General features: G+C 46.9%; 1 protein-coding gene across 1 annotated transcript in view; it reads right to left on the bottom strand.

The window, feature by feature from the left end:
* Nucleotides 1–16,657: 16,657 nt before the first annotated feature.
* RPS3A (ribosomal protein S3A) overlaps nucleotides 16,658–27,536 on the bottom strand; it is a 34,071-nt gene continuing 23,192 nt past the window's right edge. Inside the window, exons 5-6 of the mRNA XM_086962287.1 lie at nucleotides 19,187–19,296; nucleotides 16,658–16,823 (exon numbers count right to left, since the gene is read on the bottom strand). Coding sequence (XP_086818413.1) covers nucleotides 16,702–16,823; nucleotides 19,187–19,296 — 232 coding nt within the window. The 3' untranslated portion in view covers nucleotides 16,658–16,701. The remainder of the gene's footprint in view (nucleotides 16,824–19,186; nucleotides 19,297–27,536) is intronic.

The following is a 27,536-nucleotide window of genomic DNA, read 5'->3' as shown; positions in this document are numbered from 1 at the left end:
CCTCAAAAGAGAGATGGCCTGCTGGTGTGATTAATGATTCTTGTGGGAAATGTTTCAGATAATATAAATAGTAATGTTGAAGTTAAGACTCATAATGAAGAATTTTAACAAATACCACTGCACAAAGAGCAGTTAGTGGTTTTCAGGATAATGTGTATACTAAAACAATTAAGTACAGACAGTTATAATGAAAATGAGTAAGTACTACCTATGTACTTCGAGATTTCATATTCACTATTGTATATCTTTATTGCAACTTTCTATTAATGAATGTGGTTTTCCATGTTGGACTCGTTTAATGTGTCTCAAGAGAATGTTTATTAATGAAAATAGAGGATTTAAATATGGTATTTGTGAGTGATTGCACAAAACAAATATGGTACTAATCTGAATAGAGATGTGTGCTTGAGTAATGAAGAGCATATCATTAAACAAGAGAGAAAATAGTGAGAATTTTAAGAATAGCTGCAGATTGCTTGGGAAGAAATGAAAGAATTTTGTTTTTCAGGTTTACACCCTAGACAAACGGATCAGGAGAGGAACAAATGTGTATATTAAGGCATAGTCCTATGGAAGAGGGGAAGGTAGAGTTTGAAGGTGAAAGTATGTGACAAATCTTGAGGTCAGTTGAAATATTTTGTCTGGAGGGTAACCCATTATGAGAGGAATTTATTATGTTTGTGGAATTACTGCTCATTTTAACTTGCAGAGAAATTGGGTGGGTTTTCCCTACTATGTATCACATAGCGGAGTTGAATGAAGAAAAGTTTGAGGACAGTGAAACATTTTAGAAGCTATTATTTCTCTAATGGGAGTAGCAATGGATGACAATTATCTACAGTAGTAGATAAACTTGCTGAAGATACATCAGGGTCTTCTAAGCTAGTGAATGTAGAAATGGTAACAATTAGAGCAATGGTCATGCAGAACAGTCTTGCCTTCGAAACTTTTGGCAAAAGATTGGCAGAGTTTGTAAGGCAATTAAAGTGAAGAGCTGTTGTACTTGAATACCAGATTATAGTGGAGCAATTGATTCTGTTATTACAAACAAATAATTTGACTCATGAGAAGTTTATTGGAGGAACTAGGATAATGACCGACTGCAGGATCTTGGTTAAGGGAGGTAAGGAAGTGAACAGTTAGGTAATATTGGTGTTCAATATAGCCTTATAGCCCGCCGTACAGGGCTATACCGGCTATTAAAGGCCCTCTCCAGCGTTAAAGACCCAGAGCCGAAGGCGAGGGCCTTTAACAAGGGAGAGGGACTTTAATAGCAGTATAGCCCAACTACGAAGGGCTATAAGGTTATTAGAACATTTTGTCACTAGAGGACAGAATGTTCTCACAAAAAAACAAATCCTTTTGGGAGCGTGAGGGGATTGGAATCCCCTCAGGCTCCCTGAATACTTTGTTCACAGCCAAGCTGTGAACAAAGTACCATTGGAATGTTGGAGCTCCAGGCTTATACCAGCCATTATAAGCCCGGAGCACGCCATTGTTTTCAATGGAGCTCCCAACATTCCAATGTTCTAATTAGTTTTAACACCCATTATAATGATTTGTGCAATTACACACACATTTTCGTATACAAGAAATTTAGAATGTACGATTAGTAGAAATAATAGGACTAAGTGCAATAATAAATAAAGAAAGAGGAAAGATCAATGGAAATGAATGAATACAGGTCTCGAGTATCAACAATTAAAGCAGACAGACCTAAAATGAAGGTTTCAAAGAACTAATGACTGATCAAGTTTATCAATGGAGCTTATAGTGACTATAAAGTAAATAATCAGAGGGGGAGGTTGTAGAAGTTTTTCATGTGCAATCTTGGGTGACCAATTATTTGCACAAATAACGTAGATACGTACAGTTATAACTGATGTACTAATGATGTTGCACTTCAAGAGGATTCATTGTTTAGAAGTGGGATTAATAATGTAGTAGTTACGCCACATTTTAGTGAGAGAACATTTATTTAAAATAGATGCAGTTTCTGGTGTTCAGTTTATTTTGCTCCAGTCATTCTTTCCTCCCAATCATTAATCTGCTGCAAGCCTTCTCTCCCCATGCTCTCCGGGGAGCATAGTTTATTACACAGTGGAGCGATTGTTTTAGAAAGCATGTATTGTGAATAAATATTTCATTGTGTACCTTATGTATAATTTTGAAGGATTTCCGTTGAAAGTTCTCATACAAGTGTGCCGAACATAATTCAATGAGCTATTGTTTGAGAAAGGGTTCATATTATGTTGTGTGCAGTTGCTGAGGAAGCAAGCAGTAGATTTTTAACCTTAAGTAATGAGTTTGCATTAATAAACTTGACTAATTACGTGGTTGTTTGATCATACCGTGCTGAAGGTAGCGTTTTAATTGTTGTGCATTCATGGTGTCTAAAAAGCCGCTGTTTTGAAGGTTCGAGGGAAACTTCTTATTTTCCTCCTGTGACTGTCCGATTGGCACTCTTCCTCCCTTGGATGTGGCCAGTACTCTTTAGGAGTTGGACACTTAAGAGTCTAGAGAGATTTACTTGCCTGAATTGGGATTTCAGATTCTGTATCCGAGCCTTAATGGCAAATTATGCATTTTTATCGGATTATCAAAAAGTTCTGTAATAAGTCTTTTTACCTTTACTTTGTGAACTAGAACTCATTAATCGAATTGTCACAGTTTCTATTATAACCCGCTGCGGAAGGCCATACCAGTTGTGAAAGGCACTGAACCAGAGTTTTAGTCCGGAGATAGGCGAGGGCCTATAATGAGGGAGAGGGCGTTTAACTTGGATATAGCCCTTGGCAGAAAAGCTGCAAGAAGATTCTACCCAGTGAGGGTACAATCTTCTAAATTAAAACAGGAGGAAGATTAAGACAAACACTGAAATGTCGGAGCGTCTGGCAAAACTTTGTTTTTTAGGTTGATGAGCCATAAACCTCTCTCCTTTGGCTCCTGTCCACTGTTGGTCCACACAAACATCCCTAATCCTTGCTAGTAAGACAGCTCAGCAGGTAATGCTCATGGTTTCAGTTGAAGTCCTATCCTGGAAATTCTAAGAACAAAAGGGGGACTATGATCATCACAACTTGGAATCAAATAACCCACGACTGTTCCATCTAACTTCAGGGGCTATCGCTTTGAGGTATGCACGACTCATAGGGGTGGGGTTTGCCAGAGCCCAATGCCATAAGTGTTTTAAACGCAGAAAGCGCTGTCAGATTGCTGGCAAAAAGAGCAGGATCTGCACAATAATTAAGTTCAATAGATTCCTAGTGCACTCCACGTTGAAAAAACCTTTAAAGTTGCTGCCAGAAAGTTGTCTTCTGGGACTATTAATTCTTTTGCATTCTTCGCAAGTGCAAATGCAAGATCATAGGGGCAGTTTTTATGGGTAGGGTACCTATTTATTTGCATACAGTACTTATCTCTTCTTGCACATGCTAGTTATCACTTCAAGTGGCCATTACAATAGGTCTAAAAAACCAAGCAAACCTCCTCAAAGGAACATTCTGTTGCCTGAGGCAGCATTCGCTAAAAATAAAAGTTTGTCTACACCAGGTGTCCACGCTGGTTATATAGTTGCTCCTTATAAACCATCGTTACGATGTGCTGGAACGTAACTTTTGACAGTCTGTAAAAGTCATTTCTTTGATATAAAAAAATGGTACAAAAGGTGGAGTTGTCATCTTTAAACTTTTTCATGTAGACATCTGGTTTAGAAGTGCAGAGGCTCTTTAAGGCACTTTAAGATTAAAACATTCAGCAACAGGTTGCTGTCTTTGCCACTAGGTCCCATTTGGAAGTCAACTAGCGGCCTTATGAATGCGATTACATTGATGTTCACTGAGGTTACCCTTTTCAGATGTGCTTAATCAGCTTTTATTGGCAGATCTTTCGTTCACAGGGTGCATGAATGCCACAGTAGCCCTAGAAAATCAGAATAATGCTGTTACGTTTGCATGCCCATTGATGTACGGCAGCTAGTCAATCATTACAGATACAAGTCAATGTATGTGGAGTCCACTCTAAGATATTTTTTTTTTAAAAAAGATTGATAGCAAAGCCATTGACATCATCAAATGTAGCACACAAGCATAGTGTACCTCCGCATACAGTTCCAAAATCACGTAGGCAGCAAATTATTAGTTCGTACACAGCCTTTTTGCCAGCATCCCGGAGGCCCGGCGGCGAGGTAATGCATTAATAGTATAACTGTCTTTTAGGAGGTCATATCGCAAGCTACTTGCAGGTGCGGTGTGTCAACTGGCAATCAACTTCTGCAATCTCGGTTAAACGATCTAACATCGAGGCGAGATCAAGAAAAACAGTTCCCGCCAAACTCCCACCCCACCCTCTAGAGTGTCTGTGTGTCTGCCAACCCTGTCCCAACTAACATGTCTCCGTGTGTGTCTACCCTGTGTCCCGTGCCCATCCCCCCGTAGTGAACAGTCCTTCCTCAGCAGCCCCCCACAATCTCAACCCTGGGTTCTCACAGCCGCCCCCACTTAACTAGGAACATTCACACCCCTTTCCTCTCCTGTATCACAGTGAACATTGTCAGAACCAAACTCCTCCATTCTATCTTGCAGTTCCACCGCCTCTGTGGTGTCAGAGCTGCCCTCCTCTCCTTTCTGTAAGTGCTCTTTGTAAAGATCCCAGAAATTCTTGGGCCTACTTCTGGGCGGGAGCAGGTCGCTGTACAGTTCTGTCTGGGTGCAGCAGTACTGTAGGTCCCTCATCCATCTAGTTTTTGTGGGAAGGGGTCCTCGCATCCAGCAAGCCGCAACCACCCGTCTTCCCAACAGCAGCGCCATGTCCACCAGGCGGCGCAGTCCTGGGGCTAGAGGCTTAGAGTAACCGATAAGCGCGAGGGCAGGAGTGCGGGGCAGGAGTTCCCCCAGAATCTGATCAAGTTCTGCAAATACTTCCCCCCCAGAATGCCTGCACCCCAGGACACAACCATGCCAAGTGGAAAAAGTCTGCCACCATTGTCCGGCAGCGCTCGCATTCAGATGTGGGACGGAGGCCATAGCGGTGAAGACGTTCAGGAGTATAGTACACCCGCTGTAAATATTTGAAATGCACCAGGCGGTGCCTGCCGTTCAAGGAAATCTTACGCGTGCTGGAGCAGCAGTATCGCCACATCCCGTCATCAATGGGGGCTTGAAAGTCAGCCTGCCAGGCCTCCCTGGCCTTAGACGGCGTCAGTCGCTGCTACGTCACACCCAGCTTGTTAAGCTGAGAAATGAGCTTCACCGACGAGGTGGATTTAAGTACATAGGTCAGTTCCGGGATCTCCGGTTCCTCCAGGTCTGAGCCCAGTATTTCACGGAACGCCGAGCGGAGCCTGTGATATTGGAATTTCTGTAGCAGGGTGTGGCCTGCCTCGGTGGCAGTCAACTGGTCCCAGGTTTTAAGTATGGCATCCGTGAACAGGTCTTCCATCCTTACTACGCCAAGAGACCGCAAGGTTTTAATCACTCCCTTTTCCCCCAGAGGATCAAGCCAAAGGGCCCACTCCACAGGTAGCAGTGGGGAGTACAGCAATGTACAGCTACGAGAACTCACCAAGCAATTCCAGGCATGGTTGGTCGCTTTCAGCGAGTCCATCCGGCCAACCGTGCGGTCCGTGGGCAGGCAAACAGTGGCGGGCAGAGGAAGCGGGTCAGCAAACAACCGCTCCAATATGAGGTGCGGGGTCCGAGCATCACCATGTACCCACGAGTGTAGATGCGATGCCTGAGCGACCCTATAATAGCGTTCTAGGTCCGGTGCTCCCAGTCCCCCCATCTCGCAGGGGAGTATAAGAGTCGTCCATCGGACTCTAGGCTGCTTGCCACCCCAAGCCAGCCGCACCATTACTTTGGTAAGTTGCCGAAAGAAGACCTTCGATAATACCACAGGCAAATTCAGGAAGAGAAACAGGAAACGGGGAAGTACCACCATTTTCATTAGAGCGATTCTGCCCGAAAGGGAGAGCGGGAGCCTGATCCAATTATCCACGTCATCAACCAATTTGCTATAAGCCACCCCGTAATTGTCTCGGATGAGGATCTCAGGATCCGTGTGAAGGCGAATGCCCAGGTAGCGAACCGAGTCGGAGGACCACTGCAATGGGTACTCCATAGCGAACGGTCATGTCACTGGGGTGAGCGGGAACGCGATCGACTTATCCCAGTTCACTTTCAGGCCCGACAGTGAGCCTAAGCGGACCACCTCGCGTAGCACCGCGGCCAAGTTGCCTTCCGGGTCTCTAACGTACAGTAACGTATCATCTGCATAAGTCGATATCCCTATTTTATAGGTGGGGAAGCTAATACCCTCCAGGCTGTGGTACTCTCGTATGGCACACGCCAGGGGCTCCGCCACCAGTGCATAAAGCAATGGCGACAGGGGACAGCCCTGTCGCGTGCCCCTCTTAATGTATATCGGCTCCGTCACCCTATCTCCCAGACGCAGCCTGGCAGAGGGTCGATGGTACAGCGCCCCAATCTGCTGCAGGAACGGCTCACCTAGACCCAGTTTCCGCAACACACGAACCATGAAGGGCCACTCAACCGAGGCGAACGCCTTTTCCATGTCAAGGAAGATTGCCAGCGCGCTGTTCTCCTGCCTGACATGCCGCATTGCCCCTAGCACTGTGCGTATGTTGTAAGTTAGATTCCTGCACGGGACAAATCCGGATTGCTCCGGAGCGACCAGCCCAGGGATCAGTATGGCCAGTCGAGTGGCAATGACCTTGGCATCGACATTGAGCAGGCTGAGTGGTCTGTACGAGCCGCAAAGATCAGGCGGTTTTCCCGGTTTGGGTATAGTAATGAGCAGCGCCTCACGCATAGTAGTCGGCATTTCGCCGTTCTCACAGATGGCATCAAAGAGGGCGACCAAGTGTGCAGCAGCAAGTCCTTAAAGGCCTAATAAAAACTAACCGTGAGGCCATCCGAGCCCGGCGCACTTCCCGATCGCATACTCGCTAGCGCCTCTAGTATTTCATCCTGGTGGAAGGGGGCCATCAAGAATTCTCTATCCGAGTTCTTGAGGAACGGCATAGCAATATTATCTAAGTAGTCTTCCATCTCGCTCTCCACTCCCTGCGTCTTGGACTGGTATAAATCTGCGTAGTATCTCCTGAAGGTCTCTAGTATCTGCTCCTCGTCCGTTACTGTGTCTCCCTCCGGAGTCCTCAGCTCCTCAACGACCAGTGGGCGTCTAGTGCTGAGGACCATGCGTGCTAGCAGCGCGCCAGGTCTTTCCCCCTCCCCATACTGTCTAGCTGTGGCATATTTACCCATATAGAGGACCTCCCTGTCCGCCAGTGCCTGAAACTCGGACAGAAGTTGGGTAATCGCCGGTCCCTCCGTATCGCCGCCTAGCTGCAGTCGCCTAACCTCAAGCTCCGCTATCCTATTCTCCAGAGTAGTGAGATCCCACCGAATGGCGCGTAACACACTCGAGTGCTTTGACATCACCACCCCCCTGATGTAGACCTTAAAGGCCTCCCAGATCGTAAAGAAGTCGTCCACTGTGCCTATGTTTGCCGCAAAGTATTGTTCTATGTCTTCAGCGAGCTCCCCCCTGAATGCCTCATCCAGCAACGCAAAAGGCGGGAACCTCCATGTGAAGGCAGGGATCCCCTTCCTGGCCGTTACGAGGTGGAGAAGAATAGGGGAGTGGTCCGAGAGTGTGTGTGGAAGGACCTCGCATGCGCTAATGTTGCCAAGTACCAGGGGGGGCGCCAACCAGTAGTCTATCCTAGTATGGACATCGTGGAATGCCGAGTAATGTGTAAAACCACCCTTCGTTGGATGACTCTCCCTCTTAACATCCACCAAGTCAGATTTGATCATTTCAGCTGCCATATAAGAGGCCGAGGCCACAGGGCGCCGAATAGTGCCCGCAGAACGGTCCAGAGTTGGGTCGAACACAAAGTTAAAGTCCCCGCCCCACAACATCCAAGGCTGTGCATATGTTCTGGCAAGAGCGGACAGATTCGCGTAGAATTCAGGGTGGTCATAATTAGGGCCATAAACATTCACTACCAACAGGTCCAGACCCTTACCTACACATCTCGCCAGGACATACCTGCCTTCCGGGTCAGAGTGGACAGGAATGAGCCGCAACTGTGACGAGGGATTGGCCCAAATTAACACCCCACGGGCATGTGTCGTGAACCCCGCAGCAACTATGTTCCCAGCCAGACCCCTTGATTTTAGCATACTGCTGGAGAGTGGCAAGTGCGTTTCCTGCAGCAGGGCAATGTCTACATGATGTCTACTGAGATAGCTAAGGACCTTCCTTACTTTACGGAAGTCGTTCAGGCCCCGCACATTCCATGTCATCAGGTTCAGCTTATTCGGGGCACGTGCATGCAAATTCGGCGCAACTTTAGCCATTACCAGGGTTCACTAGTGCATAATCATCGAGGAGAAGCAAATTAGGACACAGCAGTACACATAGACTCAAAGCCGCCAGCCGGCGCTTCCGAACAGGTACAGCACTACACTGCATTGCACACTCCGCGCAATCAAACCCCACAAACAACCCCAAGCAACCACACTCCCCAACAGTCCAAATCCTAGTTCCCACCCCTAGAGCATCAACTCACCCACAGCCGACCTCCCCCAACCTGGTCAGACAGGCCCCAAGAACCCCCCCCCCCCCCCCCCCATGTACCCTCAACAAGAGTAGTGTTCAATAGTCCAACACTAACCCCTCGGAAAGTAAGACAACCAAAGGCACCAGGGCAGAGCGCGCCAATATAGTACACCACGAACTGTTCCGAAAAAATGTCTGAACAGCGCCCCCTTCCAGCCCCACTTGTATTTCAGTGCCCTACGTATATCAAGAGGTATAGCCCTCTCCCACCCAGACTGGCCCCCCCCCCCAAGCTTGCCTCGTTTGTCCAGGGTACTCTCCCCCGTTACGTCCAACACCTTACCAGCAGTGCACGAGGCCAGAGTTCAATCAGTGTCTCCACCCCCAATCAATAAGCCCCGGCGAGGCGAAAGTAGGCCCCCCGCGCCTCTGCAAACTTGGAGTCCTCGTGTTGTCAGGGCCCATGGACTACCTTCGGTGAAGAGTGTCAAGCCTCACTATAGCCGCCCCTAGTCCTGATCTTCCAGGTTCGATGTCGAGCCGGCTTCGTCATCTTGGCCGCGCCGGGCCTCCTTCCGCTCCCGCGTCCAAGTCTTGAGGGACTTATGAAGTTCCTTAATGTCTGTGAAATAATACGACCTCCCACCGGTATTGATTCGGAGCTTGGCGGGATACATCATCGCATAGTCCAGGCCCAGAGTACGGAGTTGTTTCTTATATGGCGCAAACTGTCGCCTTTCTTCCTGCACCCTGGCTGTAAAATCCGGATAGAGGGAGATATCCATACCCTCATGTTGTAGTTTGCCTTTCTCCCTCGCCACTCAAAGCAGTGTCCCTGTCGCGATAGTTATGCAGTTTCGCGATAATGGGGCGAGGTGGTGCGCCAGGCTGAGGCTGTGGGCCCAACGTGCGATGCGCGCGTTCCACAATGAACATGGGGGAAAAAACCTCCTCACCCAGTAGCAGTTTCAGCAGTTTCTCCAGGTATAACTCCATCTTCCCCGTTTGCGTGGTTTCCGCCACTCCTGTGATACGGAGGTTGGATCTGCGTGATCGTGCCTCCAAGTCCTCTGTCTTGTCCCTGATAACATTTAGGAGTCTATCAAACTGCTTTCTTTCTTTGTCCCACTCTGTTTGGGCTTCCTCAGCTTCAGTGAGTCGGCGCTCCGCCATGTCTAGGCGCTCCGCATGCTTGTCCACGCGCTCCGCCATTCGATTGATGCGGTAGGACAGAGCGTCTATCTTGGTGCCCACCGTTGCAATGCTATCCTGAATGCCCTTCTCCATTGCAGCCAACATGTCCCGGAGCTCCGTGGTTGCCGGGGCCGACGCCGCAGCTCCCTTCGGTGATGCGTCCGGCGCCGCCACCTCCGACCCTTTCAGCCGACGCCGTTCAAAGGAGATCTTCCCCTGGGTTGAGTCGTTCTTCCCCATCGCAGTCTCCAACGTGGGACAGTGCAGAACAAGGGAGCAGACCGATCATGCAGTGTCAGGATCTTCGCTGGCAGTCGATGTACTGCCACCAGTTTTCGAGTGACCGATGCGCCCAAGATGGTGTCTGCAATGGCGGACAGAACCCTTCCGTTCACTTCCGCAAGTCTCGAAACCTCCCAGCCCAGGAGGCAGCCAGTTCCACAATTCCAGCCCCGGTCAACCTCGCCCCTCAATGGATAGGAGCGGTCGGTAGAGTAGTACGTCGCTGCGGGGAAACGGTCAGGCTATGGCACCGAGCTAATGGCCACCCGACCTCGTGACGCAGGGCTCCGGTGTTGTTCGCTTCTCTACTCCGCCGAGCCTCAAGGCCCTTCTCTCATGGGGTCGTCGCCGACTAGTAAGCAGAGGACGACTTGATCAGTGACAAAACCCAACTGCGAGACAGTTCGCACCCAGCCCGACAACCGCCAGTGCTGAGGCCGCACGTCCGATGACATCGCCCGGCCTCCACTCCAGGATAGTGCGCTGCTGTCGGCCTAGTTCTCCACTGCCGTGTCGCTGGGAAAAACACCCCCGAATGGTCGGGAAGGCTCGCTCGAAATCGGCCCAAAAGTTCTTCAATGGCAGCTGGGGGTGCCAGCAGATGTTCAGAGTCCGCTACGGCTTGTTCGGCACAGTTAAGGATAGTTTAGCAGGATTATTCTGGGGCTATCGAGGAGCCGAAGGCTCACGCGTCCGCCATCGACGCCGGCTAGCTCCGCCCCCACCCACTCTAAGATTTTAACAGCAGTCTTCACTGAAGAGTGAGACTTTTGCAGGCGAAGATCTTGATTGTGATAAAGATCAGCGTTGATGTTTCAGTCTCAAATGTCTTTACTTCTTAAGACCAGGAACAAAACCATTTAAGAGGAAATGCAGGAATTTCCACTTTGGGGGCTAAGATATCCATTTAATGACTCAAATAGCAAAGGAAGCACTGCTCTACTGATGCTACTGGGAGCTGGGGTTGGGATCCAGCCAAGTATCAGAGGAAGTGTCAAACCCACAAGCCAATAAATCCATATAAAAGCAGTCCTCAAAGTGTAGTGCTCACTAAGATCCCACTTTCATGTCCTATCAGTCAGAACTTAATAGTTGCTGGATCACAGCTCTGTAGCTGAGGCAACATGTTGCCCGAATCAGTATGATGGGGAGCAGGTGTGCCAGGGTGGATTCAGGATAGGACCTTGGTCGGGGGCAAAACAAATGCAGTTGAGTCGCACACAACTAATAGCACAGTGCCAGTGGCATTAGACCCAGCAACAATGTTAAAGAGACTGGTATAGGGTTTGGAGCAAAAGTCGGAGCTGGCACAGAAATTGAGGTGGGAGAGGATATGGTTTCAGGAGGGACCGGAAGCACAGAAGACAGATATACAAGCTATAACCAGCCTCTAAGAACCTGTTGTGGTAATGGTCTTCAAGACCATCAAAAAAAAGATTGTAGTGTAGCATATACTTTATTCAGGCAAGGAGAAATACAGAGACCCCATCCAGCAGCTGGTCATGAGTAACTTTCACCGTTCAAGTGGTGCTAGGCAACCCTCATAACATTCTAAAGCACGAGAATGCAGTTGGGAAAAAGCAAGACACCACACCTGTGTATTCCTGAGGTCCAAAAGGCACATCAGAGGGAGCTGGGTGTTAAAGATATGCAACATGGCCTGTTTAAAGGTTTTAATCGAGTTTGGCTTTACAGATAGGCCTAGAAACTCAGGCTGCTTTTATTAGCTCTGTAATTGTCTCCTCAGCAGGGCACAGGGAGCAACAATGAGGGCACCCTGGTGTCCTCATCACTTCTCAGGCAGAGAGTGGAGGGACTAGGACAAAACCCACTTAACATTCTTATACTTCTGCTAGAACTTATCAGAAGTCTTGAACCACAATGAGGTGGAAAAGGCACAGAGAACACAAAGCAGGTCATGCCCTCAACTTAAGAGCAGGACTTATGCAATGTCTTGCAGCGTTTTGCAACATACAACTTCACTTTACATTCAGGAGGACACCTCCATCACACAACTGGGGGGACGAGCCCTGAACCCTAACACAAACACTAGGCAACATTCCTGACCAGGCTTAAACCCCGAGTTTCAGAAAGGGACAAGTTCCCTTGCAGCCTTTTATTTTGGAAACTAAATGGAAATGTGAGGAAGAAACTCACTGTTGAGATACAAGTAGGAGCAAGCTCCAGCTCAGTGTACGAACTCACGAAACAGAAATATTGATGTGCTGGAGGGGACTTACATGCAGTTCCTTCATCACTTCAAGGGCGGAACAAAGGCACAGCTAAGCCACAGGGTGCCACCTAGTCCTGCACAGGGCCAATGCTGTATTAAACCTGGCAGATGAAACCTAGTGATTTTCTAAAGGTGAATAATCTGGTTAAAAGTATGCATCAGAAAAAATAAATTTTGATTTAGATTTACAGTATTTCTAGTGTGGTCTTGAGGTTTAGGCTGGCAGTGTTCCATTTATTGGTCTTCAGCCCCATTTTCAAATTAACTGTCTGTTGGTAGTATCCAGAACCTTAGATATTTTGAATTCCAGTTGGATAAAGATCAGCAGGAGTAACTAGTGGAGGTCGCTTTAAGGACAACTGGGTAAAGGTCTCAGGTTGCATATTGCTTAGGTTCCACCAAGAGTTTTGTCATCTTCAGAAGAAATCTCGGGTCTAATGTCTAGCTCATTAGCAATAAAGAATGTAATTAGCGTGCAGTTTAGTATAACTGCTTGAACTCCACAAACTGGATCGAAGGTATCCAGGATAACAGTTGTTGAAACTGATCACCAACTCCCTCCGTCAATCCCCCCTCCCCCCCCAATCACTGTACCCCTCTACCAGTCATACACGCCCCTCAACCCGGAAGGGGTTACCATATTGATCAACTGGGTCAAGCAGAGATAGCCTGTCTTCAAAAATGTTCTGGCTCTATAATATAACCGAGAAAAAAAAAGTCAAAGATAGTTATAATGTGTGTTAATTAAAATTTTATCAGTTTGGAAGCTAGCAAGGGAATAAATGGATGTATAAGAAATGATTCCAGGTATTCCATTTAAAGGAATCTTCAAAATGTAATTTTTTTCATCTTGAATGAGTTGTTAATGGTAGCGAGTTTGAGTGCAAGTGGAACAGAATCAGCGGTGGTGATTTCACTTTATTTGCAGAAGAGATTTAAGGTGTTTAACCCGTTGCATGCTTGTGACGGAACCGCTCCGTCACAAGCCACGGGTGAGCTGTGCGTGTATCGGAACGGTTCAGTCACGGCCCGCTTGCCACGCCTGCGCGCCGTGAATTCCGCGCCTGCGCTGACTAATGGGCGGGCGGGTTCGTGACGGAACCGTTCCATCACAAGCACAGCTCACCCGCGACGGAGCGGTTCTGTCACAAGCACAGCTCACCCGCGACGGAGCGGTTCTGTCACAAGCACGGGACCCCCCCCCCCCTAGCGCTGCGGCGGAATAGCCGCCGCAGCGAAGGGGTTAAGAGATAGAATACATTTGTATGGATTAGTAGCATTTAGAAAACATTTTATTTTGGAGCCCTGGACAAGATATTAGCGAACGTGATCAAAGCTGAAACCTGGATGAATGATGGGTACAAGATAAGGACTCCCACTATCATCAGTGCTTTACTATTTAAATACATTACCTTCAACAAGTTTCACAGGAAGGAAGCAATTCAGGTTACAGGCGGTGATCCAGTGCACACGATGTTCAAATTAACATCTGAAGGAAAATGAAAGCTGCCAAGGTGTACGCTAAAAGAAAATACTGTACATTTTATCCGAGGTCCCCATGCTGAAATCGTAACTGACACTTCTGACAGGAAAAAGACACCCCTCCAACTTGTGTCACCAAACATATACCAAGCATATTTGTTTTCAGCGCGAATCATGTAGATCAAATATAAAGGTCAACTAATACTAAATATCTTCAATTAGATTAGTTCCCTGCTTTGTGAATACATCGAACTGTGAAGTGCATCACTTGAGCAGACTTTAAAGGATTGGACTGAACCTTTTTTGTGAAGAAAGAAATCTACATGGTGCCGCCCATAACTGCATAACTCCAAACACTATGCTGCATTTCTAGAGTATGGCAAATTAAGGATATCTGATCATGAAGCTGAATAGCTCTTTAGGATTTCTCAGATCCCAGTGGAAACGTCAAGACAAACTATGCTCACTACTGAATAAACTGTATACTAAAATGTACATTTTAGCAAAAGAAATGTTGCGCTTGCAACAGCTAATAGAAATAAATCGTAACTAATATGGTTAGCAGTATTCTTGCCCATTTGCGATTCTGGAAAATGTCAGAAGGGAATGGTCACGTCTGAGAAAATTCAGGTTAACCTGATCAGTAGAAACCAGTACAGAGGTGCAATGCTTTAAAATCCAATGTACAAAGGAAAATTGCAATAGTCTAAACGTAATTCAGTAGAATATATTGGATCCTACAAATACATCTAGACTCTGAAACCAACTGAATCCAAAATAACGTACCCTTCATTGCTTTACAACTCACAGGTTAAAGTAAATTAATTTTGGAGTAGCTAGATTTCATATGCAGGTTTTTACTGGAAAGCCCCAGTGGCTATAATGTTGGGAGCCATCACGGTCTGGGCTGCAGAGTTGATTTTCTTTACTATACAGTAAAAACAAATTCGCAACAATCGAGGCAATTTATATGAAGTGGATCTGGATGAAATCTATTAACGACCCATTTGAATAGGTTTTTTCGGGAGTAGTTATAGGGGTCGTCTCATCATCCCCATGTGTATGGTAGAATTCTATGAAACCTGACTTTTAGACATGTATGTAAGATCTATTATCCTTAACCTAGTTTTGGTTAGTTTATTAATTAGGAAAGTACTTTGTAGTATTGGAAATGTGAAAAGAAGCGATATCCTGTATAAAAGCACTTCATTCACTAACTAAAATGCAAGTCATTTCCTAACCAATAACTGCAATATGTTTGCAATGGCGACTGCAAGATAAAGAGTATTGCATTATTGCTTACAGCACTCCAAACTTTTCATGTTGGTGACACCTTTTTGTGAATTTATTTTCAGGGACAATGTAACGAGAGCGCAGTGAGCTTGCCCGAACCACCCACAACCCCCCACACACACACCCCCACAAAACCCCCGCCCCACACACAGCCCCACACACACCAGAGCTGGAATTCAGTGCGTCTTCTGTTTCCCTCTCCCATCTACCCAAACCCCACTCAAGCCGTGAAGTCAGAGGTTTGCTGGTAATTTCGTTTGCGATTTACAAATACTGCTTTCATTCACTGAATGACCTCGCAGTGGGCACTGCCCTCACTGCAGTGAGAGCCACCACTTCTCCCCATTCGTATGCTTTCTCTCGTAGTTCTCTCACTTTAATCACCGGGCTCTCTTACTCTTGTTGTATTTCTCCTCCTGTCTTTCACCCCCCCTCCCCTATTAAACCTCTGCCCCCAGAGCTCATCCTTCAGTACAGGGCCTCTTCCCGGAAGCTGCTCTTAGAATGTGTGCCTTTCCATTCCTGGTGCACTACAGCTCATTCAGGCAGACCTCTGTCCAGGACCACCTCCTGTCTCTGTTGAAGTCTAGAGGGCACATGTCCTGAACCCCCTCCTTTCTCCCATGCCACATCTCGAATGCCCCCTGTACTCCCCTGCCCCGATCTCACCACTCTCCCTTTACCCATGATTCCCCTGCATCCCTTTGTAATGGTGCACTTTTGTCCACGTACACCTGGCTGCACTGAACATCCCCAAGCCCTCGGATCTCACCAATGTTTCTTTACCCATGATTCCAGTGTCCCTCTATTGTTGTGCACTTGTGCCCACGCCCACCTCTAGCAAGATCTGCACTGCCCCTTTCACCCCCATTGTCCTGTGTTCCTTTGTCCTGGTGCACTTATACCCACGCTCACCTCTGATTCCCATGCATCCCTCTATAATGGTGCACTTGTGTCCAAGTACACCTGGTTGCACTGTCCAGCTCCCCCCCTCCCAACCCCCCCCCCCCAGGATCACACCACTATTCCTTTACCCATGATTCTACTGTGCACATCAATAATGCCGCTCCCTTCTTTTCCACGCCAACCTCTTTCTAGCCCGGGCTGTGCTGCCCACCTTTCTCATGTGTTCACCTCTCGTGCCCTGCCTTTGTCGAGAATGCACTACCGTACCTTAATCGCCCTCCCTTTACACCACTCATCTCCATTTCTTCCTCCTTCTACCTTGTTTTGTGTATGGGCGTGTTTAGCGCTTTACACGAGCACATGTTGCATTACACACAGACATCCATGAGAGACAGCCGCTGAGACTGACAATGCCCCCACTGAGCCTCGGTATATCTGAATGGAGCTCCTAACCACGAGGCTCCACGAGGGTTCGCTGCTGCTACTCCGCCTTGCACGATGTAAAGGCTGGAGTCGCATTCCCCTATATCGGCCGCCCCTGACTTCATCACATCACATTGCGCGACACACCTATGCATGAGGCTCGACACAGTAACGTGTCGCGCCACAGTTTGGAAAGCAGTGGTTACAGTAAGATTCATACACGAAACCTGCCATTTAAAAATGATTGGACAACACTTATTACATAAATTTTGTTTTTATTTTACAGATATTTGAAATCTTTAGACTGATTCTTGCACTGGCGGCTCATAGCCATCAGCCCGTTCCACTTTTGCACCAGTTTCATCACCAGCAGGTTTCCCGGTGGTACCTCCTTCACCATGCAGCTCCATCAATTTTCCCACTGAAAGGGTAAAGAAGAACGATGCATTACGACAATAAGAAAAAATACAGAGTCAACTACAGGTAGAAATAAGACATTAGCTCAAAATCGAGCTAAAAAATGGGAAACATGCTAGAACCAGCATTCTTTAAGTAAGGCCATCCTTTTCTGTGATGACACGAGCAAAAAAAAAAAAAGGTCAGTTTAGCAGTGAGCTATAAATGTGAAGATTAGGATTGGAGAGCCCTCGTGGTTACTTAAAATTTATTTACGTTCAATACCAATGTCTCAAGCATACAGACCACTCCTCCACAATAAGTCCACCAACTTCCTTTTTAATGTTGATGGTGCTAGCCTTAAACAATCATGAATACCCTGCCCTGGAAATCTTTTACAGACTCAAGCTTATTTGTCAGTTTTATTAGCAGGCTACAGGGCAGAGGGCTAGTGGATGGAGTGGTAGCTCTCAAAGTGGTAGAGCTGAACCTGTTCGACGCTACCTGCAGGTTTATAGCACTATCGCCCTCTGCAGCTTGAAGTCTGAACAGAACTTCAAAGCATCTTACCTCAAAAAGTCGAAATCTTCGAGATAGGACTGGGGAATACACATTTCGTCAGCATTAAGTGAGAAACGATAGGCCTCCCATTTAAGGTCTTGTGTGCTTCTTATGAGAGCAGACGCACGCAAAGCTCATGAATAGAGGTCTTGCTGCACAGACCTCTGGAGGCAACAGGTATAATTGTGGGATGTGAAATCTAATATGAGCAACTGCATTGCCTGATGCGCGGAAAAGCACTTAATCTTTACAGACTGAAAACTAACCATCTAATTGAAGACTCAAACTCCCAAAAATGTTGCTAGCCGTTCCAAGCTTCTTGACACAAAGTGAAGCAGTCCTACCAGAGCAATTTATTGGAAATCTTTAAATGAGTGATCAGGAAATCATGTCACGATAAATGGGCAGCATATTACTACTTTTCATTCTATATAAGGAGATTGATGGGAAGCATAGATATGGTACAATCAATACGGATTAATGCACTCAATTCCAAGACATTCTAATTGCAAAGGGGTGTCAAAGTGCGTTGCTAGATAGGTTGCTAGTGACCATGTACAGCAGTTGCAATGCCCTTTAGCTTTATCCGCAGAGGTTACAAAGATCAGTGTATTGATATGAGGGTGCTCAAAGATTTGTAATTTAGAGAACATGGGGCACAGAAGATTCTCCTGCATAGAACAAGTAAAGCCTTGAAAGGTCACCAAATATAGTTTAGGAGACCAAAAAATGTCGAAACCGTCTTGGTAATTGTAAGATATAGGTCAAGATATACAAGAGGTAGATCGCAGAAAGTGATGGTATGATATCACTAGTAAGATGTCCCATTAAGTATTAGGTGCAGAGAAGTGTTACATTTCCAAAAGGATATAGATCCGTTGCAAATAATACATAAACACAACTTGATAGCGCACACACTCACGGGGGCAGTATCATGGAGATCAGTGGTGCAAAGAAACAAGCTAGATCAGAAACCTACTTTTTTCTGGCTCACAGATGCACCCACTACTCTCCCCAGGAAAGAAACATTCAAATGCAGGTGTTTGGTCGTTTTGCTTCCAACAAATTTATTACTAAAACTAACCAAAACATTAAGAGCACTAAGCTTACAGCGGTAAGAAACAGAAGGCATTAAGAATTCCATTTTAAAATTAACACAACAAAGGCACCAAGGACCTCAAGTAAAGACTTGCCACAAATAGTGCACCAACCCTTTTGCCACCAGTCTAATTGTACAATGCTGCCTAAGTACTAACAGAGCAGCGAAAAATCTCCAGCTTTGCAACAGGCGGGGTTCAGTAAGCCATCTTTCGAATTATTAATAATTAGGCATATCACTATTTGCAACAACCTAGGACTGTTTACAAGAAAAAGTATGGCCGACTTAAAGGAACAGCAGACCACCCACCATTCAGGTGTTTGTTAAGCAGCCTGGGCTGCTTAAAGGGAATCCGCGGTGTCGCCCTATAAACCCAATTTTTTTTTATTTAGCACTTGCACAAGGGGCTTAGTATTCATCTAAAAGCACTTCTGCTACTGTAAATCTTACAATTTGGATTGATACATCGGGCCCTAAAAAAGAATTTGTAAAACTAGCATCCCGTTGTGGTTATGTTGAAAACTAGACGCCAAAAACAAGTACAGTACAGAAAAATAATTAAGCATTATTTGATAGGACTACATGAAAACATGCTGCTGTGAATTCAGGGCTCCAAAACATTGCAAACTTTGTTACACATCTAAAACAGAATAGTGAATGCAGCAGTGAACTTAAGGTACACGCAGATTTTTATATTCAGTTTCCTGTAACAGATTATTAAAACTTACATTCGAACTTTGGCTTTTTCAGCATCTTGACCTTGCGTACATACACATCATGGAGAGGGTAGATGGACTGACAAGCCTTCTCAATGTCTTTGCCAACACTGTCTGGGATCCTAAAATATAACCATGTGTTACCATACCATACATATAACATGCAGTAATCACAACCAGATATATAACAAGCTATGAACCAATACTGGAGAGAAGAAAAAACAAGATTAAACCTAGGAACATATTAAGGTAGTTTTCTTTGACAAACATGACAAGCTGGTAGGTAAGTGTCTATTTTGGTAACCCGATAGTGTGGAACAATCTGGTTCAAGGTAAAGCTACGTGAGGATGGGCATTGGAGGTTGGGGTGGTAGCTTGGCTCTGTGTACTGCATGTGGGGGAATTGAGATCTCTGAAAGCCAGAATGGCTCCACTCACACAGACTGTCACTATCATGTACATGATGTCAGCTCAAAATGAATTAAAGGACTAGCAGACAATCTGAAAATAAAATGTAGTCTTAGTAGTCATTTTAGCAATCTACAAGCAGCCGAGAAATACGCTTTCTAGTCCAGTAACCGCGTGGAGAGCTACTTCCAGAGCGCTTCTTCATTTGGAGTAATGACTATTGGCCCTAGCAACTCCCCTGGGAGCACTCTAGACTCAATTCTAAGCCTGGGCTAAGTTCAGAGTTCTGCGATGCAGAACTCAGCGAAGTGCAAAAAAACTCTGCTGCACTAATGCAAGCAGTTGAGTGTGTTGGATAAACGCTGTTCGCAGTGATCTTCAGTGCCAGGCGCTTGTTTGCACTGTGCATCAGGATCCTTGTTTCCGGACCAGGGAAGACATGGCTTGGTAATTCGGGCTGGACTGTGCCTATGAAGCACAGGGTAAGACCGATTTGCATATGACAATGTCTGAACTGGGGTAGGGGAGTGAGCTAAAGAATGATTGATTAAACTCAGATCAGTTGACTGGGGTGAGTGCTCGCATTGTTCAACACTCCGTTTATCATCCCCTTTGGTTTGGCTGTGCACCATGCACAGCGCAAGCGGGCGCTGCTTTTCTGACGCTCTAGTAGTTTTTACTCGAGTGGCAGCTTTAACGCGAGCAGTTGCGAGCATAGCAACCACTCCCAATGAGAAATCTGACTGCCGCCTTTGACAAACCTCACAGGGCGGTTGATTTTCTACGCTCGCGAACTTGGTTGACTGCGAATGGGGAAAAATATCGCTGGGTGGTGGATTTCCAGAGGGAATAAACTATGCTGAGCAGAGTTTTACACAACGAGGAGTCCGGATACAGGGCTCGAAAATTCCACTCGCATAGTCGAGCTAAATTTAACACGGTCGAGCTGTTTTTAGGTCCTACTCGCCCTTTCTGGAGAGTAGGAAAACAAACTAACTTTTGTCCTCTGTATGTGAAAACGGAGCAAATGTGACCAGATAAGATTTAAAGGCATTTTTATTGCTCACAAAGTTAATGAGCAATAAAGATGCCTTTAAATCTTGTCACATTTTCTCCGCTTTGAGAGACGGGGGTTAAGGAGGTTGCAGTTAGGCCGAGGACATTTTTAAAGTACTAGTCCTGCAGGACTAGTACAATTTTTGGAATTTTTCGAGCCCTGGGATCATTCCGTGAGTAGAGTTCACTGCCCAGACTTAAATACTCTAGTTTAGCAAGATTTTTTAAATAGAATACCCTCCCTTTTGCTGTTGAAAACCCAAGCTCTGGCTCATTCCAATACCTCCACTTCCCGCCTCTAAGGCCCCCCCCAAGACCAGATAACTCAATAATGGAACACATTACTTTTCTGTCTAGTGACTGCGGAAGACCACTCCACCTACAAGGCTCCTTCATTCTCTAGCCTGCCTACTGGTCCCCTTAACTGACACTGCAGTACCCATCGGGGAGGTGCTGTTGGGCATAATGGAGAGGGGAAGAAGAGGCCCCATGCACAAGTAAAAAGGAAGTCTGTGCATGATGCTGCACTGGGGCTTTGCTCCAGGGAGTTATGCACATCAAATTTTGAAAAGTAAAAAGGCTGCCATAGCCCTCCTATTAATAGTACAGAGTAAAGTGGGCAATCCATAAACACCAAACGGAACAAAGATCCGATGCCGAGCCATCATATGAGCAGCACCCCTCCCAGGGAGGGCTCTCTGGGCCCTGCAGAGTGGCGGAGATTGTGACCGGGCCTCCCGGACTACAGGCTGGGACTGGGAGCACCAAACGAGGCACAGATTGCCCCTATCAGACAGGGTGCTCACCAGACCGAGGAGCAGAGAATCGTCCCGACATCCAGCAAGAGGTAAAGGTGGTTAGCCAGCGATTGTGAGGCCTACCAGCTGAGGCATCAATACAAGAGCGGCGTCCGTCAGAGGTAAAGGAACCCAGACCTCCTGACCCAGATTAAGGCTGTGCAATCCCGGATTGCTATAGGTGGGAATGCGTCCTGAAAGAGCTTAGTTGGAGGTGGGAGCCCAGGAATGCATGCTGGTGCGCCCCGCCGCAGCCAAGCACCTGTCATGGTGGGCCCCCCCCTAGGCGGCATTTCAGTTGCCGGAACAAACTCAGTGGATACAGGAGCAGAACTCCTCTGGACTGGCGGGAGCCCCTGGGAGTGACCTGAGAGCGGTTGAGGCGGTGGGCCAGAGCTCCTGCAGACACCTACCCTGGGGAAGAGGTGGTCAAATCCCTGGCTCCACATCGTACCACCCGTGCGACTGGGCCCTAGCAATGTCATCTCTCCAGTCTATAAGAAAGTCTCCTCCATTAAAGACCAGCAGCAGAAGTCGGGCTTGAAGAAGGCGGACTCCCACATGGCTGACAGGCGGACAGCAGTGACGAAAACCGAATCCACGCATGACCCAGCAATGGAACCTATTACAAGGGGTTTCATGAAGCAGCTCTTTGGGGCCCTCATGGATGACTTCACAGCACTATGCCAGGAGATGGGCACAGATGTCAAGCAGTCAAAGGCGGACATTCAGGAGATCAGGGACAGAGTGGACTGAGCGAGTAGGTGACCGTAGGGATGAAGAGTTTACGGAGCAGACCTGGGAGCTTCTGGAGCTCAGAGAATGCAAAGAGGACCTGCATTACAGACTAGAGGATCTGGAGAACCGTTCTTGGAGATCCAACATACGCCTTAAGGGTGTTCCTCTGCAGGGGGATGGGGGTAACCTGGAAGATTGGGTACTACGCTTTTTTAACACAGACCTTGAAGTTTATCACCCTCGACCGCAAGCACAGAGCTGTGTGTCCATCTTCAACTCAGAGCCAACCCCAGGACATTCTCACATGTCTCCACTCGTACAGACAAAAGGAACACATTATGAAGGCAACCAAAGATAAGGCCACCATCGCCTTTGAAGGTCTTCAGGTGGGGGTATACCAGGACCTCTACAATCTCAGCGCCGCAGAGTTAAAACCTCTAACCTTATCTTATGAACTGAGCATGGTTCGTTCCTTGAGAGATGCTAAGATACTGGGAGCCAACTCCGATGGTGTCCAGCACAGACCGGACGCGCCCAAGTGGCAAACTGTTGAACGAAAACGTCAGGGCGGGGAAGGGTAAAACCACGAGACCAATGGAGCAAGAACGGCAGCAGGAGAGGGAGGCCCTGCTGCGCCAACTGCAGGGTAAAGAGGCACCAGAAGATCCCACAGGAGACTAACTGACCAGCACCCAGAGAGACTCATGTTCTAGGCATCCACAGCAATAAGTCCAGCTGCCGGCAGAATGGACCTATGCACGTCAAAGTGCTTTACTCCTGCTGGAGTACTAGTCAGTCTGTTTATCATCATGTTCAATCTTTCCATCTTTTCTTGCTCCATTCCTGCATCTTTGCATTCTCTTATACCTGGGTTAGAGGAGAGTAGACTACGAATTAGAGTGGGATAGAGGATGGCCTTGTGGGGAAAGGGAGAGATGGGCAATTGAGACTGGGGAGACACTGGCAACTCGGGTGGGACTGGCACTCACTGTAGACTAGACTTAGTTACACCCTTTCGAGCCTCTGTCAAATGCTTAATGTAGGCAGCCTGAGACTCAATGTCAGAGGCCATAACTCGCCAGTGAAGAGGATGGCACTGCTGACACTTATGAGAATCAGGCAGTGATATTTGCCTTATGCAGGAAACTCATAGTGTAAGCCGACTGGCGGAGTCTCCGTTCCTGGTGGTTCGACAGACAGTACTTCTCTTCGGGAGACAAGGCGGCAGGGATGGCGGTCTAGTTTGCCACACATTTCCCAGGTAAGGTGTTGTTGGGTGCACACGGAAGTACCGGGTAGGGCTTTAGCCATGAGGGTGGAGATAGGTGGCCACACATATACCATAGCCTCAATCTACAGCCCGAATGAACGCCAGGAGTTATTCCTCAACCTTTTAAATAGGATTCTAGATTTCCAAGACTAGGACCTGGTTTTGGGGATGTGGGGGTTGGATTTTAATATAGCCCCGGATGCACAACTGGACTGCTCTATTCAAAGACACGGACACACTGGGGCACTCTCGAACACAATGAAGCAGAGACTGTTAGACTTGGGCCTTTGACATATGAAGGGCCACGACTATCCTGGCCGCACGCCTGGCGCCCCATATGCAGGGGTTGATAAACCCAGACCAGACGTGCTTCATTACTTAACAGAATTGTAGTGACAGAACCAGACAAATGTGTCATTTGTTGGACACATTAGTCGCTCTCAGAAGCCCACGGTACTCCTCTTGATGGATGCTGAGAAGGCATTTGACCGGGTCCACTGGCAGTATTTGCAACAGACATCCCGCAAATGTGGTGCGGGAGACAGTTTCATGCAATGGGTGGGCTTCTTGTCTAAGGACCCCAGGCGCATATTCGGGTTAACATCACAACCGTTCAGAATTCAAAGGGGCACGCGGCAGGGTTGCCCTCTGTCGCCCCTGCTCTTTGCTCTGTATATGGAGCAATTTGCAGCAAAAATCCGCCAGGAGTATCTGGGATCCGCTTGGGAGATACAGAACATAAAAACATATGCAAATGATGTAATATTATTCCCGACTCATCCAGCAACCTCGATACCTGCTCTCATGAAGGAGCTAGACCTCTGCAGTCAGGCATCAGGCTTCAAGGTCAACGTGCATAAGACCCAAGCAGTAAGACGGACCCTCCCTCATGCAGAACAGGCTCTAAAAGGCACAATCTGTTTCAGTGGGCCACAGACTGTATCCAGCATCTGGGTTTACAAATGTTCCCTACCCAGATTAAGATGGCCCAAGTGATTTACTCTGCTCTCCTGGCTGGAGCAAGGAAATACCTCCACCTGGAAACACCTTATCCTGGCTAGGAAGACTGGTGGCAGTTAAAATGACAACCATTCCACGTATCCTTTATGTGATGCAGATGTTGCCGCGCAGACCTCCGTACAATGTGCTGTCACAGATGCAACATCTTGTTAACTTTGTCTGGGGGAGAAGTCCGAGATTAGCCTGTAATTTGGCCTATTTGAAGCAAGGTGACGGAGGCTTGGGGGTCCCATGCCTGGATCAGTACTTCTAAGCTGCACAACTTAGCTATATGCTAGAGTGGTACAAGTTAAAGTCGGAAAAGCACTGGTGTTTGATTGATCGTTCAATAGCAGGCATGTACATTTGGAAGGTGCCATGGCTTCCCAGGAAACACCACTTCCTAAAACCTGGCTTTTCAATAAAACTTTGATCTAAATCTTTCCTCAGCTCCACAGAATCCAGCCTCTCCTGCTCAACCCACTTTCTTTGCAGCGCTGGGACGCCCCTGGGTAGCCATGGCGCTATATAAAATTCTCTTTCCATTACATTCCACCAGCACAGTGGGGCATACGTGACACCAGTTTTTAGAGCCACCCTGGGTGTGGGGGATCCGGTACAAGTTCCTCACAGCCTCTCTACCCCCGGTGTCTCCTTTGAACCCTTTTATTGGCAATCCCAACTCCCCACAGCTCACACAGGGGAGGGGGTACCTCCACTGGCAAGAGGCCAACTGTAAACGTATTGGGGACTTATTTGACAAACACTGGGAAACAGATTTCATATGCCTCATAGAAGGATACGGGATTCTTCGCTCAGCATATTGGGAATCTGTCCCTTCGCCGCTGGGTCACCCAACCAGATACAAACCCCCGCAAACCGCTTTTTTAACAAAATTGAGAAGTGGTATGTCACCAGAACGTCAGAGAAAGTTGTTGTCCGACATTTATGCCTTTTTAAAAACACCCAACAGGCTAATAAATACCCGGCCCAGCACAGGTGGGAATCCGAATTGGAATAAGAGTTCTCCCCCAAGGAGTGGCAGGACATACACAGGGCCAGGGCATCATTGTGCATCACAGCAGACAAAGGTGTTTGATTTGAAATGTGCACATTATTGGTACAACACCCAAGTGGAAGCCGCGTGGGAAGGGGCAATGTTGGAGGCAGTGTACCTGTGGTCATACCAGAAAATACAGAATTGCAGAGACGATTTGGGGAAGGGCAGGGTATATATATATATATATATATATATATATATATATATATATATATATATATATATATATATATATATATATCACACCAATCTGCCTTAACTCTCCACATACACGATCTGGGGACTCCCAAATGACCTGTTGTAACCCCTAAAATCTAACAGGGGTAGAGCAATTACATTGGCACTGGGGCGGCCAAAAAGGCGATTTTTGGGTAAATAGGGGAAGGCGGAGATTACCACTCTTCTGGATTGGCTTTACAGGATAGCGGAATGGAAATTATTACAGCGGGTCTCAACCGATCCCTTTCTAAATTTGATAAAACATGGGGTACTATAGATTTATTGTCCAATGAGTTTACTGAGCTTACCTGCCTGAAGTACCTTAGAGTGCTGCGCCTTACTAACCCCTCCCTCCCCAAGGAGGAAGGAGAACACTGGGTAGACTTTGCAAGATCTGGGAGAGCCCGCCATGATCCCACGCACAAATGATCAGGATTAACCCCTCTAACCTCCCTTCTTTCTTTATCTCTACTTCTAGTTTAAACAGATGTTCCCCACCAGCCAGTGGATGTAGGTGGCATCTAATGTAATGCTTGTATTTAAAAAAAATAAAAAGGAATTCAACCATGGAAATGTGTTTACACAAAACAAGCTGCGATGGAATGATAAACAGCCACTGAGTATCGGAAGAAAAATGTCCCAAAAAACCTCCAAGATTTTTTTTAAACATCTTTTTTAAGGTGCCCAAGTGTAGAGAATTTGTACAAAGAACTACTGGATGGTCGTCATCAGGAGAACATTTTCAAGACTAGGTATCAGGTAGGTTAAAAGCAAGTTGCAATAAGGTCAGCAGAGTAAGGGGTTTGCCACAAGAATAGGATACAATCTTCCCAGACACTTGATTTTTCCTAACCAACAGAACAATTTGCATGCTTTTATTAAAAAGCTGCGATTAGTAAGACTCCAACATCACCACATCACGCAATACCATCCAAAAATCTAGAAATCAACAAGCATTAGCCTAGTAGTGGCACCTAATTTGCCATGAGCAGTGGCCAAATTACAGCCATTGCGCCTTCTATCACCTCTTCAGCACCAAAAAACCCTTCAACAAGACTTCCGAAAAATAATAAGCATTAAAAATGCAATTAAATAAAAGCCATTTGCTTTGCTATACAATACCGTAACTTAATAAAAGGCGAGATCTGTTGCATTTTCAATGCTTGTTTTTGCTGTTACTGCTATGAACTTCTAGGGGACATTCCAACCCAGCTTCACAGTATCATGTTGAGAAAATAGACATCACCCCACCAGCACGCACATCGGAGACGTTTCTGTACAGTATGTCATGGGTGACAGGCAACTGGGTCCATGACTGATAAAGTCAGAGTAACTGACAGTGATAGGAAGATAGAAAACAGCACACATCCCCTTGTAACTGGTCGAATGGAGGAATGTCGAAGGGTATCCTTGGGTCAAACTCAGCACAAGTTTAATGGGTCTGCCTGGTTTTCCTTTGGCATGAGGTAGAGAACTAAAACATTTGTTTTTGGGATGTTCATTTCTATTGCTTGCTTTACCAGCACCTGCAGGCTTTACACCACCCCTAGGTCAGCCCTTGTCATCAGATAAAGTAGCGGAAGCTCTACCGCGGACTCTCCGCGAGGACAAAGGGCGCAGCTGGAAGATTTACAGCGTACAGGGGTGAGTGCCAGCGACGCGGCCACATCTGGTGTGTACTGCAAGAGTCATCCCCGTGACACACTGGGTGTACCGGCCCCAACGGCCATTCATGGCGGGAGCCGCTTTGGGAGCGCGCAAAATTGCACCAAAATGCCATGACTTCTATATTTGGACACATCAAAGACTCTCGCC

This window comes from Lissotriton vulgaris, chromosome 3_1 (genome assembly GCF_964263255.1).
Source record: "Lissotriton vulgaris chromosome 3_1, aLisVul1.2, whole genome shotgun sequence".
Lineage (NCBI taxonomy): Eukaryota > Metazoa > Chordata > Amphibia > Caudata > Salamandridae > Lissotriton > Lissotriton vulgaris.
Note: the sequence above shows the minus strand (reverse complement) of the source record. Positions and strands in the feature narration are given on the sequence as shown.